Raw genomic sequence first — 14,279 nt, forward strand, 5'->3', positions numbered from 1 at the left:
GCGCGGTGGCACCGGTATCGCGGCACGGCCGGTGCGGGGGGGATGGCACGGACCGGGCACGGCAGCGGCACGGCAGCACCGTGGCTTGGGAACTGCATGGGCGCTGCGCCAGCACGCGTGGCCACTGCACTGGAACGCAGGGCTAGTGCACGAGGGGAATGGCTAGTGCACCAGGGTGCATGGCTAGTGCACCGGGATGCACGGCTAGTGCACCAGGGTTCGTGGCTACTGCACCAGGATGCATGGCCAGTGCACCGGGATGCGTGGCTACTGCATCAGGACGCACAGCCACTGCACCAGAGTTTATGGCTACTGCACCGGGATGCACGGCTAGTGCACCAGGGTGCATGGCCACTGCACTGGGATGCATGGCTACTGCACTGGGACGCACGGCCACTGCACCGGGATGCGTGGCTACTGCACCAGCATTGGTGGCTACTGCACCAGAATGCACAGCCACTGCACCAGGGTTCATGGCTACTGCACCAGGATACATGGCTAGTGCACCAGGGTGGATGGCCACTGCACCAGCGTTGGTGGCTACTGCACCAGGGTGCACGGCTACTGCACCGGGATGCACGGCCACTGCACCAGCATTGGTGGCTACTGCACCAGAATGCACGGCCACTGCACCAGGATGCATGGCTACTGCACCAGAGTGCATGGCCACTGCACTGGGATGCGTGGCTACTGCACCAGGGTGCATGGCCACTGCATTGGGATGCACAACTACTGCACCGGGATGCACGGCTAGTGCACCAGGGTGCATGGCCACTGCATTGGGATGCACAACTACTGCACTGGGATGCACGGCCACTGCACTGGGATGCACAGCTACTGCGCAAGGGTCTGTGGCTACTGCACCGGGATGCACGGCTAGTGCACCAGGGTGCGTGGCCACTGCGCTTGGATGGATGGCCACTGTGCTGGGATGCACAGCTACTGCACTGGGATGGATGGCCACTGCACCAGGGTGTGTGGCCACTGCACTGGGATGCACGGCCACTGCTCCAGGGCTCATGGCCAGTGCACCAGGGTTCGTGGCTACTGCTCCAAGGTTGGTGGCCACTGTGCCAGGGTTGGTAGCCACTGTGCCAGGGCTGGTGGCCGGCCCCCCCGCGGGCAGCCCCAAGGCACGTGTTAAGGCCGGCGCTGGACGCTGAGCGTGACCGCGGGCAGTGGGGCTGGTGCTGCTGGGGGGGGGGGTGGGTTGAACCCCCAACCCCTGTGCCCCCCCCCAGCGCAGGCGTTAGTGTTTGTGGGCACCGGCTCCTGCCCGCGCCGGGACCCCCCCAGGGGGAGAGCTTAAGACATTTTGCACCATATACAAAGCTGGCCCTGCTGGGTTGCGGGGGGGCAGGGGCACTGTGACCCCCCCCCCAGCCGCCACAGCCCCGCTGCACCCCCAAACCCAGCCGCGGGGGGGTCCCTGGGACCCCCAAACACCACCCCCAGAGTGAGGGGGGGTCAGGGTGTTGTGGTTGGGGTGGGGGGGACCCAGCTTGGCCCCCCTTCCCCATGGCTGGTGGGGGGGATTTTAGGGGGGTGGAGGGGGGGGGAAGTGTCTCGTGTTGGGATTTCTGCTTTTAAACGACCCGTAAAAAGATTTTTTTTTGTTTTAATTACAAAAATTATATATTTTATATATATTTATATATATATATATATTAGCTTAGGTGGGCCCGGCGGGCTGTCTGCCTCGCCGGCCGCCCCCCCCGGCCCGCGCCCCCCCCTCAGCCTCCGCCTGAGGTAAGAAAAAAATTCACAAACCGAAATCTTTTTTTTGTTTTTTGGCGGGGGGGGAGGAGGGGGGGGGGGAGGGGGAAGGTGATAAAACCATTCCCGGGTCCCCCTGCCACAGCCTTGCCCCCCCCCCACCCCTCCTCAAACTGGGACCCCCCCCCCCCCCTTTTCAAGCCTCCCCCCTCTCCCTCCTCCTGCATCCAGCCCCCCCGGGAGCAGGGGGTGGTTAGGGGGGTGCAGCCCCCCCAAAGTGCTGCTGCCGGGGGGGGCCGGGGCAGTAGTGCAGTGGGGGGCGTGCGGGGTTCTAGGGGAAAAGGCGGGGGGGGCACCCATTGCCCCCCCCCACACACTTTGTTGGTGCCTCCGAGGCCATTGCAACTCCTGACAGACACGACATAAACCCACGAGGACGGGGTTGGGAAACAACAAAAAAAAAAAAGGACAACGGAAAAAAATTGGGGGGGGGTTTAGAAAGGAGGGGGGGGCAGCCGCAGCGGGTCCTCATGCCCCCCCCCCTTCCCCGCAGCGTCCGCAGCGCCCACCGTCCGCCGGCGCTTGGCACAAAATCGTCTCCTCTCAGCCCAAAAAATCAAAGAGAAAACCAAAGCCCCGAATCTGGCCCCGAATTTGGGGGAAAAAGGAAAGCTGGGGGGGGGGGGGCATGATTTGCAAGGGGGGGATTGCAGGGAGGTTGGGGGGGGGGAACAGGACGCGCCCCCAGAGGCCAATGGACTCGGGGATGGGGGCTCCAGCCCTGCACCCCCCTCTGAGGGCTGGGGGCCCCCTCGCTGCCGCCGTGCCCCCCCCACTTCGCCCTGCTCTGAGGGGGGGTCCCAGCCCCCCGCGGCCAAAAGTGCGAGCGGCCGCGGCCCCCCCGGTGGGGGAAGCGTCTCCCTGTGCAGCCCCGAGCCCCCTCCTCTCCTCTGCTCTTCCTCCTCCTCCTCCTCTTCCTCCTCCTCTCTCCTTCCAAAGTGCAGTTAGTTTAATATTTTAGCCTCTCAGGGAGGGAAAATAAATGCTTAAAAAATAAGAATCTAAGAAGAGAAGGACAATAAAGGAAACTCTCGACCGTCGGGGCCCTTCCCTGTGCAAACAAACAAAATTCATCAAGTCCTGGGGGGCGCGGGGTCGGGGGGAAAGCGGCTGCGGGGGGGGGCACAGCGGGACCCCCCCCTCCCCACAAAAATCCCCAGGGCGCAACGTCCCCCTCGCCCTCCCAAGGAGAAGAAAACTGGAGGAGGGGGCAAAGAGGGGCTCGGAAGGGGTGGTGTGTGGGCAGCTCTACACCTCCTGGTCCTCGAAGACCTCGAGGAAGAGGGGGGGGAAGAGCTCGGTGGGACACTCCACCTTCATGTGCAGGAAGCGGCTGGCGTGGCAGGCGCCGATCATCCGCAGATCTGTCACCTTCATCAGCAGCTTGGGCCAGAAGTGGGGAATGTTGTGTTTGCGGTAGTTGATGTAGTGCTCGAAGGCCAGCAGGTACGTCTCCTGGCACTTCTCGATCTTCTCCACGCAGATCAGCCCCGTCCGGTCTGCACACAGAGAGAAATCGTTGAGGTTGGACAAGACCTTGGAGGTTGGACAAGACCCTGGAGGTTGGACAAGACCCTTGAGGCTGGACAAGACCCTTGAGGTTGGACAAGACCTTTGAGGTTGGACAAGACCCTTGAGGTTGGACAAGACCCTTGAGGTTGGACGTTACCTTGGCTACCATTAACAATGCTTTTAATAAATTCCATCAGCTCTTCGCTGAGTGCTCTTCATAGGTCTGATCATGTCTTACAGACAGCAGAGCAAAATTACACCTTGAAAAGACGCCAGCAGCCTGGTCCAGTGGGAAGCGTCCCTGCCCATGGCAGGGCGGTTGGAGCTAGATGGTCATTAAGGTCCCTTCCAACCCAAACAGCTCTATGATTCTATGAGCCTATGATCTTGTAGCTCATCCAGGCCAACCATCAACCCAACTCCACCGTGCCCGCTAAATCATAGAATCATAGAATAACCAGGTTGGAAAAGACCCACCGGGTCATTGAGTCCAACCATTCCCATCAAACACTAACCCATGTCCCTCAGCACCTCGTCCACCCGTCCCTTAAACCCCTCCAGGGAAGGTGACTCAACTCCCTCCCTGGGCAGCCTCTGCCAGGGACCAATGACCCTTTCTGTGAAAAATTGTTTCCTAATGTCCAGCCTGAACCTCCCCTGGTGGAGCTTGAGGCCATTCCCTCTCGTCCTTGATGCACCCTCAAGATTCTGGGGGTTCTGGGCATCAGGGTGACCACTCGATGCACCCCCAAGATGCTGGAGGTTCTGGGCATCAGGGTACCCACTCGATGCACCCCCAAGATGCTGGGAGCTCTGAACATCATGGTACCCACTCAACGCATCCCCAAGATTCTGGAGGTTCTGGGCATCAGGGTGACGACTCAACACCCCCCCAAGATTCTGGGGGTTCTGGGCATCAGGGTACCCACTCAACACATCCCCAAGATTCTGGGGGTTCTGGGCATCGGGGTGACCACTTGATGCACCCTCAAGATGCCAGGAGGTCTGAGCATCGGGGTGCCCACTTCATCTCACCCGCCCTTCCAGCTCCTTCGCCGTGCTGCCCACCTCCCCCTCCCCGCAGCAGCCCCGGGGGCAGCCGCCGCCGCCGCTACCTGAGGACATGAGCAGCACAGCCTGGAGCAGGGCCACCTCGGTGTCGTCCAGGTTGAAGGCAGAGAGGGATTTGCCCAGGTCAAAGATGGCATCGGAAACGACGCCGAGGCCGCCGTTCTTGAGCTGCTCCCGCTTGACGGCCATCTCCCCGCTGAGCGTCAGCGTCTCGCTCTCGGGGTCGTAGCGCACGGCCGCCCGCAGCGACATGATCTCCATGCAGCAGCCCTTCAGCAGGATGATCTGGTCTTCGCAAGGCAGCTGGGGCAGGGGGAGAGACGGCATCAGCAAGGTTTTGGGGTGTGGGGGGGTTGATTGCTGCAGCCCCAGCCCCGTTGCTCCCCCCTGGACCCCCTTTTACCTCCGAAAACATGGGTAGTTTTTTGGCAAAGTCGACCACGCGGGTGATGGCCGGGGTGATGATTTTTGTAAACTCGCTGAACGCCTCCAGGTCGACTTTGTCCCCGTCGGGCATGGAGGCCATGGGCGACTGGCCGATGTCCTCGGGCTGCGGGGACAGACAGCGGGGTTTGCGGTGTCACCGCGCCGTCCCTCTCCTCTCCCCACGACCCCCAGCGCAGCAGTGGGGAAACCGAGGCAGAGCCCGGTGCGGGGCAGCAGCCAGGAGAGGGAGCTGTGTGCCACCGCAGGGACAGGGACACGGCCACCCCGACAGCTGTCCCCTTCGGTCACCGCTCACCCCATAACCCTTTCGGGGGTGACGGGCTCAAGGACACCAGAGGACATGCCAAAGCTCCGGCTCCCATCGCTCCCCCTGGCGCGAGGGCACTGGGAACGCTGCTCGCCACGCGTGCACCGAGCGTGCAAGGGCTCAGCGGCCAAAGTGGGGGTCCCGGTGGGGCGGGGGGGGGGACAGTGAAGGGGCACCCCCTTCTCCGTGTCCTCACCAGGAATTTCCGCTTCTGCTTCCAGTGGCTGCCCTGGGCGTTGGTGCTGCGATGGGCCTCGGTCACCACGTGGATCAGCTCCCACTCCTCGGCGCTGGGGTTGGGGCGTTGCTGCAGCGATTTGATCATCTCCTCCTTCCGCCGCCGTTCCCGGTTCTCCTCGATCAGCTTCCGCTTGGCTACCCGCTTCGAATCATCCAGCACCACTGCCGGGAGCCCCTCGTCAGCTGGCACCCCCCCGCCACCCCCCGTGCTGTGCCAGGCACCCCCACCCGCTCCCACGGCACTGCACCCCACAGCCAGCACCCCACGGCATCGCACCCCACAGCATCGCATCCCAGGGCACTGCACCCCACATCCAGCACCCCACGGCATCGCATCCCAGGGCACTGCACCCCACATCCAGCACCCCACAGCATCGCATCCCAGGGCACTGCACCCCACATCCAGCACCCCACGGCATCGCATCCCATGGCGCTGCTCCCCAAATCCAGCACCCCATATCCAGCATCCCAAGGCGCTGCACCCCAAATCCAGCACCCCATGGTGCTGCACCCCGTAGCACTGCACCCCAAATCCAGCACCCCATATCCAGTATCCCAAGGCGCTGCACCCCAAATCCAGCACCCCATGGTGCTGCACCCCGTGGCACTGCACCCCAAATCCAGCACCCCATATCCAGCATCCCAAGGCGCTGCACCCCAAATCCAGCATCTCATATCCAGCACCCCACAGCATCACATCCCATGGCGCTGTACCCCACATCCCAGCACCCCACGGCATCGCATCCCATGGCGCTGCACCCCAAATCCAGCACCCCATGGTGCTGCACCCCGTGGCACTGCACCTCACATCTAGCACCCCATATCCAGCATCCCAAGGCGCTGCACCCCAAATCCAGCACCCCATATCCAGCACCCCATGGCGCTGCACCCCGTGGCACTGCACCCCACATCCAGCACCCCATGGCGCTGCACCCCGTGGCACTGCACCCCACATCCAGCACCCCACAGCATCGCATCCCATGGCACTGCACCCCACATCTAGCACCCCATATCCAGCATCCCAAAGCGCTGCACCCCAAATCCAGCACCCCACATCCAGCATCCCACAGCATCGCATCCCAAGGCGCTGCACCCCACATCCAGCACCCCACATCCAGCACCCCACGTCCAATCCTGATGCACCAGGCACCCTCACTGACCCCACAGCACCACCAGCTGTGCCAGGACCCCACACCACCCCCCCCGCAGCTGTGGGTGCCCCCCGTGTCCCCCACGCTCGTGATCCACGGCCAAGCCCGCAGAGATGCACTTCTTGAAGCGGCAGAGCTGGCACTGGTCAGGGGTGATCTTGCTGAGAGTGCCCAGCAGGGACACGGGGCACCCAAGGGACTTTGGGGGGCTCAACAGGGACAATAGGTCACCCAGGGGTGCCTGGCAGGGACATAGGGTGCCCAGGGGACTCTAGGGTGCCCAGTAGGGACATGGGGCACCCACAGTGCCTGGCAGGGACACAGAGTGCCCAGGGGACTCTGGAGTGCCCAACAGGGACAGAGGGCACCCAGGGGTGCCCAGCAGGGACAGAGGGCACCCAGGGGATCCAGGGGTACTCAGCAGGGACATGAGGTGCCCAGGGAACTGTGGGGTGCCCAGCAGGGATATAGGATGCCCAGCACAGACATAGGGCACCCAGGGGACCCAGGAGTGCCCAGCAGGGACACGGGGCACCCAGGGGACTCTAGGGTGCCCAACAGGGACATAGGGCACCCAGGGGTGCCCAGCAGGGACACAGGGTGCCCAGGGGCCTCTGGGGTGCCCAAGAGAGACATAGGGCAACAAGGGGGACCCAGGCCTTGCACCCCACAGCCAGCAGCCCGACCCAGTCCTGACGCCGCACAAGCAACCCGAGTGACCCCGCGGCACCGCCAGTCGTGCCGGGACCCCACGCCGTCCCCACGGCAGCAGGAGATGCCCCCCCCGTGCCCCCCGCACTCACGGTCCATGGCCATGCCCACGGAGATGCACTTCTTGAAGCGGCAGAGCTGGCACTGGTTGCGGGTGATCTTGTCGATGACGCAGCAGCCATCGTACTTGCAGGAGTAGGTGGGGTGCAGGTTCTTCTGGATGGTCCGACGGAAAAAGCCCTGGGAAGAGCGGAATGGGGGGGGTCACGGTGAGCCCCTGGTGAACCCCCCCTGCCCACCTACCTTCCCCGCCCCCCAGTCCTCTCACCTTGCAGCCCTCGCAGGTGATGCAGCGGTAGTGGTAGCCGGTGGCTTTGTCCCCGCACACCACGCACTGTTCATCTTTGTCCAGGTAACTAGGGATGTACCCTGCGGGGGGGCCACAAATCAGGGACTGCGGTGCGCCCCCCACCACATCAGAGCACCCACGACCTCTGTGCGTGCCCCCCCAAGCCTCAGTTTCCCCCCCGGGGCAGCATCTTCCCCCAGCCCTGCTGCTGTCCCCCTGCTCCGGCACGGGATGGGTTAAAGGCTTGGGGCTGGGGGGGCTGCCTGAGCCCCCCCTGTAGCAATAAAGCTCCTATTATCCAGCTTCAGAGGGGGGGGCATCCCCATCCCCTCTGGCACACAATGTCCCACTGTCCCCGCTCTTATCTGGGGTCCACAGCCTGGTGACCAACCCCCTCATCACTGATCTCACAGGGAAACTGAGGCACAGGGCGCACTCACCACGCATGGGGCGTCCCCAGCACCCCAGGATCCTCGTGCCCCCCCCCTCCCAGGACGGAGCAAACCCAGGCGTGGGGGCCCTGAGAGCCCACCCCCTGCGGGTGCCGGACACGGGGGGCCCCCCAGGTTGTCCAGGAAGAGGTGCGGGAGGGATGGGTCCCTCCTCTTGCTCGTCAGCACCGGCCGCTCCCCACTGGGGAATGGGGCAGGGCTGGGGGGCAGCGCCCGCCGGGCCCCCCTTATCTCCCACCCCAGGGTGCTGCCGTCCTGATAGCAGCCCGACCCACGGCCGTGGGGCACAGAGGGGGACGGGGACCCGGGGAGGCGGGGGACGTGGGGGCCTGGTGTCCCAGAGGGGACGTGGCGTGTTGGGGACGCTGCAGGGATGCGGGGGGAGCTGGAGAAGGGGGTGTCCAGGGGACATTGGGGGGCCCTGCAGGGACAAGGGGTGTTTGGCAGGGACATGTGGGGCATCCAGGACACCCTGGGGAGCCCAGCAAAGGACATGGGGTGTCCAGGGGGCATCAGGGTGCCCTGAAGGGATTTGGGGTGTCCAGGGGGCATTAGGGTGCCCTGCAGGGATATGGGGTGTCCAGGGGACATTAGGGTGCCCTGCAGGGATTTGGGGTGTCCAGAGGACATTAGGGTGTACCGCAGGGATATGGGGTGTCCAGGGGACTTCAGGGTGCCCAGCAAGAGATATGGGGGGTCCAGCACACCCTGGGGTGCTCAGCAAGGTACACAGTGTGGCCAGGGGACTGTGGCGTGTCCAGGAGACTCTGGGGTGGTTGGCAAGGGACAGAGGGTGTCCAGAGGATCTTGGGGTGTCCGGCAAGGACACGGGGCACCGAGGGGACCCAGGGGTGCTCGGCAGTGCCGAGGGGTGTCGGGGTGAGCCCTACCTGACATGCTGCTCTTCACCAAACATTGGCTTCCCTTTCTTTTGCGCTTGCCATCCAGCCACCTGCAGGAGGGGGGCAGGCTGGGACGGTGCCCCACAGCCCCCCCAGAGCCCCCCAATAGCCCCCCACAGCCCCCCACAGCCCCCCCATAGCCCCTCACAGCCCCCCCATAGCCGCCCACAGCCGTGGGGCAGGGGGAACCCCTCACCCGGGGGTCCCAGCAGCCGTGATGCTGCGCATGGGGCATGGGACTGGGGTGCCAGGGTGAGGAGGGGACCCCAATGCAGGGCACGGAATCACCTTGGGGGGCTGAGCTGGGGCTGGGGGGAAAGGGGGGAAGGGAAAAAGGGGGACAGGGAATGGGGGTAGGAAGGGAAGGGGAGTGAAAGGGATGGGGGAGAAGGAAAAGGGGGGAAGGAAAAGGGGGGAAGGAAAAGGGGGGGAAGGAAAAGGGGGGGAAGGAAAAGGGGGGGAAGGAAAAGGGGGGGAAGGAAAAGGGGGGGAAGGAAGGGAAAAAGGGGAGCAGAAGGGAAAAAGGGGAGCAGAAGGAAAAGCGGGGTGGAAGAGAAGGGGAGAAAGGAAAGGGGGGAGGGAGGTGGGGGGGAAAGGAGAAAGGAAAGAGGGAGAGAAAGGGGGAGCAGAAGGGAAAATGGGGAGCAGGAAGAGGGAAAAGGGGGGGTGGAAAGGAAAGAGGGGGTGGAAGGGAAAAGGGGGAGCGGGGGGAGGGAATGGGGGGGGAAGGAGGGTGGGGGAGGGGCGGGGAGGGTGGGGGAGGGGGTGGGGGAGGGGCTCATTTACAGTCAAAGACAAAATGTCCTTTTGGCTGAGCAGGGAAGTGACATCAGCGGGGCTCGGCCAATGCCGGGGGGTCCCCTGCCGCCGGGCTGGGGGGGCCGGGACGGACGGGGCCGGGGGGAGCCCCGGCTGCAGCCCAAGGTGACCCTGGGGGGATCCCCCCAGCGCTGAGAGCGGGAGAACCCCAAAACCAGCCCCGGGATTGGGGGGCTGGAGGGGGTGGACATGGGGACAGGAGGGGACACGGGGGCAAGGGGGGATGAGGGGGGAGCAGGGGTGTGAGGAGGGGACACGGGGACACGAGCACAAGCTGGGGACATGGGCACGAGGGGGGGACGGGGAACAGGGGGGCAGAGTGCCAAGGGGACACGCATGGGGACATGGGCACGAGTGGGGACATGGACACGCAGGGGGACATGGGGACATGGATACACAGGGGGACATGGACACGCAGGGGGACATGGGGGTATGGACACGGAGGGGGACATGGACATGCAGGGGGACACGGGGTCATGGATACACAACGGGACATGGGGGTATGGGCATGAGTGGGGACATGGACACACATGGGGACATGGACATGCACACACGGGGACATGGACATGCAGGGGGACACAGGGACATGGACATGCAGGGGGACATGGGGGTAGGGGCATGAGGGGGGACATGGACACACAGGGGGACATGGATACACAGGGGGACATGGATACACAGGGGGACAGGGACACGAAGGGGACATGGACACGCAGGGGGACATGGGGGAATGCATGGGGACATGGACACGCATGGGGCATGGGGACATGGACATGAGTGGGGACATGGACATGCAGGGGGACATGGGGGTACGGGCATGAGTGGGGACATGGACACACATGGGGACATGCGGACATGGACACGCATGGGGACATGGAGGCACAGGCATGAGTGGGGACATGGGGACACAGACAAGCAGGGGGACATGGAGGGGGAACAGGGATGCGCAGGGATGTAGGGGGTGCAGGGAGACACTTTGGGCATGGGGACACCAGGGGACAAGAGCGGGTGCAGCCAAGAGGGCACGGACACGGATGGGTGGACAGGGGACACAGCAGCCATGGGGACATGGGGGAATGTGGGACACACAGGGGATGGGGTGCAGGGGGACAGAAAGGGACATGTGGGACACGCAGGACATGGGGATGCAGGGGGACAGAAAGGGGCATGGGGATGCAGGGGGCATGGGGACAGGTGGGACACACAAGAGATGAAGATGCAGGGAGCATGGACACACACTCAGCCATGTGGGGACGCCCAGGGTCACAGCAGGTGTGGGGACACGTGGGACATGGACGCAGCCACGCAGGGACACATGCAGACACGAAGGGGCACGGGGATTTAGGGGGAGACGCAGGCTATGGGGACACAGACAGGTAGACAACAAGGCTGGGCTGCACGGGGACACAGGAGGCACGGGGACGCGCAGGGATGCACCAGGCGTGGGGACACCCGGGGACACGAAGCGGCTGCGGGCGCTCACCGGGTGTCCTCTGGCTCCAACAGCGGGTCCAGGGTGCTGGGCTTCTGTTCCATTCACCGCAATTCCATCAAGGAGCGCTCAGCACCGACCGAGCGGGCAACGCCACCGGTGCCAGGCGCGCGGGGGCCACGGCGCGAGGTTAGGACGCGCGCCCCATGGCGCCCAGCTCAGTGGTCAGAGCCGCACAGCATCCCGCGACGGACCCTGCGGGACCAACGCGGCTCAGCTCGGAGCCCCCGGCGGCTCCCGGCGTGGGGCACGGCCGGCCAAGAGCGTGCAAGGGCGTGCGAGAGCGGGCGAGGCTAGGGAGAGCGTGAGGGATGTGCAAGAGCACGTGGAAGGAGCCGAGGGCTTGTGGGGTGTGTGCGACTGCCTGCAGAGCTGGGGGAGAGCGTGCAAGGGATATACGACCGTGCATGGGTGTGCGAGAGTGTGCACGGGTGTGCAAGGCTGTATGAGAGCACGCAGGAGTGTGCAAGACAGTGCAGGAGCGAGCAGGGCTGGGGAGAGTATGAGGGATGTGTAAGAGCACATGGAAGGAGCCAAGGGCTTGTGGGGGTGTGTGCAACTGCCTGCAGAGCTGGGGGAGAGCATGCAAGGCATGTATGAGCGTGCAAGAGTGTGCACGGGTGTGCAGGGCTGTATGAGAGCACGTAGAAGCATGCAGGAGTGAGCAGGGTTGGGGAGCATGAGGGATGTGCAAGAGCACGTGGAAGGAGCCGAGGGCTTGTGGGGTGTGTGCGACTGCCTGCAGAGCTGGGGGAGAGCGTGCAAGGGATATATGAGCGTGCATGGGTGTGCGAGAGTGTGCACGGGTGTACAGGGCTGTATGAGAGCATGTAGGAGTGTGCAAGAGCAAGCAGGGCTGAAGAGAGCATGAAGGTTGTGCAGGAGTATATGGAGGGAGTGAGGGATTGGGGGTGTGTGTGCGACTGCACACAGGGCTGGGGGACAGCGCGCAAGGCTTTGTGAGCGTGCACGGGTGTGCAAGGCTCAGGAGTGCACGCAGGAGTGAACAGCGCTGCAGAGAGCAGGAGGGATGTGCAAGAGCAACATGCAGAGAGCGAGGGCTTTGGGGGGGGTGCGACAGCAGGCGGGGCTGGGGGAGAGCATGCACGGGTGTGCAAGGCTGGGTGAGAGTGAGCACGGGTGTGCAAGGCTGGGGGAGAGCGAGCACGGGTGTGCAAGGCTGGGGGAGAGCACGCAGGTCAAGTGAAAGCGTGCACAGGCGTGCAAGGCTGTGCGAGAGCACGGGGCGTGCGCAGGAGCATGCACGGGGGGGTGTGAGCATGCATGAGTGTGCAAGGCTGTACGAGAGCGTGTGTGAGCGTGCACGGGGGTGCCGTGGGGGGGGGAATTTCTACCAGGGCAGCAATGTCTGCGGGGGGAGATGTGGGGTGGGGGGAGATTTATAAGGAAGGGGGGGATTTATGGGGCAGGGGGGGCACTTACGGGGTGTGGGGCTCGGCGGGGGGTGCTGATGGTTCCCTCCTCTCGGAGCTCTCCTGTAGCAAAAATACAATAAATTAGGATTGAGGCGGGGCGGGGGGGGAGCCCTCGCTGCACCCCCCCACCCCCCAATCCCCATAATGGGGAAACTGAGGCATGGGCGCGATGACCCCCCCCACCTCACCCCGATATCCACATCCCCATGGGTACCCAGCACCCCAGTAGGATGAAGGGGGGGGGGTTAAACCCCCTAATGACCCTCCCCTTAATAAAAAGGGGTGTGTGGGGGCCCCCAGCCCGTGCCGGGGGGGCTGTGGGGCGGTGGCGGGCGCCGTGCCCGGCGGCGCGCAGGGACGGGCAGAAAAGTAGGTCACGTTTGTCTTGGCGGCCGCAGAAATTCCTCTGGCGGATTTAAAACTGGGGGGGGGGCCGTGGCTGCGCCCCCTCGCCCCTCCGGTACTCCCCCCTGGACCTCCCCATCCTTGGGGGGTAGGGGGGCTGCGGTGCGGGGAGAGCATGGGGACACACACACACAGAGACAAGAGGGGCCAGTGATCACTAGGGTGGGGAAACTGAGGCACCGGGACCCCCTATGACCCCTATGTGAGGAATTGATGCACTTGGGGGCACCCCACAACCCCTACGTGGGGAAACTGAGGCGCTGGGGGCACCCCATGACCCCTATGTGGAGAAACTGAAGCAGCAGGAGCACCCCACGACCCCCAGGGTGGCCTGGGTGGGGAAACTGAGGCACCACGGGGCACCCCACAAATCCTATGTGGGGAAATTGAGGCAGCAGGGGCACCCCACGACCCCCAGGGTGTCCTGGGTGGGGAAACTGAGGCACTGGGGGCACCCCATGACCCCTAGCGTGTCCTGGGTGGGGAAACTGAGGCACTATGGGGCACCCCACAACCCCTATGTGGCAAAACTGAGGCACTAGAGGCACCCCATGACCCCTATGTGAGGAACTGATGCACTTGGGGGCACCCCACAACCCCTGCATGAGGAAACTGAGGCACTGGGGGCACCCCATGACCCCTAGGGTTCCCTGGGTGGGGAAACTGAGGCACTGGAGGGCACCCCATGACCCCTACGTGGGGAAACTGAGGCACCAGGAGCACCCCACGAGCCCCAGGGTTTCCTGGGTGGGGAAACAGAGACACCATGGGGCACCCCACAACCCCTATGTGGGGAAACTGAGGCACTAGGAGCACCCCACGACCCCCAGGATGTCCTGGGTAGGGAAACTGAGGCACTGAGGTGCACCCCATGACCCTTATGTGAGGAACTGATGCACTTGGGGGCACCCCACAACCCCTGCGTGAGGAAACAGAGGCACTGGGGGCACCCCATGACCCCTATGTGGGGAAACTGAGGCACCAGCGGCATCCCACGACTCCCAGGATGTCCTGGGTAGGGAAACTGAGGCGCATCCCATGACCCTTACGTGGGGAAACTGAAGCACTAGGGGCACCCCACGACCCCCAGGGTGTCCTGGGTGGGGAAACTGAGGCAGCGGGGGCACTCCATGACCCCCAGGGTGTCCTGGGTGGGGAAACTGAGGCAGCAGAGCGCACCTCACGACCCCTAGGGTGCCCTGGGTGGGGAAA

At 64.1% G+C, this 14,279-nt stretch overlaps 1 protein-coding gene across 1 annotated transcript; it reads right to left on the reverse strand.

The window, feature by feature from the left end:
* Nucleotides 1–1,804: 1,804 nt before the first annotated feature.
* THRA (thyroid hormone receptor alpha) lies at nt 1,805–12,736 on the reverse strand. The gene is made up of 9 exons (XM_069883091.1): nt 12,670–12,736; nt 11,218–11,421; nt 8,907–8,968; nt 7,544–7,644; nt 7,308–7,455; nt 5,310–5,515; nt 4,763–4,909; nt 4,404–4,662; nt 1,805–3,275 (listed from the first exon to the last, which is right to left on the reverse strand). The coding sequence occupies exons 2-9, from the start codon at nt 11,268–11,270 to the stop codon at nt 3,025–3,027; spliced, it is 1,227 nt and encodes a 408-aa protein (XP_069739192.1). The 5' UTR covers nt 11,271–11,421; nt 12,670–12,736; the 3' UTR covers nt 1,805–3,024.
* Between the last annotated feature and the right edge of the window lie 1,543 nt (nt 12,737–14,279).

This window comes from Phaenicophaeus curvirostris, unplaced genomic scaffold, assembly GCF_032191515.1.
Source record: "Phaenicophaeus curvirostris isolate KB17595 unplaced genomic scaffold, BPBGC_Pcur_1.0 scaffold_563, whole genome shotgun sequence".
Classification (NCBI taxonomy): Eukaryota; Metazoa; Chordata; class Aves; order Cuculiformes; family Cuculidae; genus Phaenicophaeus; species Phaenicophaeus curvirostris.

Excerpts from the sequence above, each read along its gene's own strand:
- THRA (XM_069883091.1), bottom strand. The coding sequence starts at position 11,270 with ATGGAACAGAAGCCCAGCACCCTGGACCCGCTGTTGGAGCCAGAGGAC. Across the intron at positions 8,969-11,217 it reads TTGGAGCCAGAGGACACCCG|GTGGCTGGATGGCAAGCGCA; the intron begins GTGAGCGCCCGC and ends CCCCTCCTGCAG. Across the intron at positions 5,516-7,307 it reads CGTGGGCATGGCCATGGACC|TGGTGCTGGATGATTCGAAG; the intron begins GTGAGTGCGGGG and ends GGCTCCCGGCAG.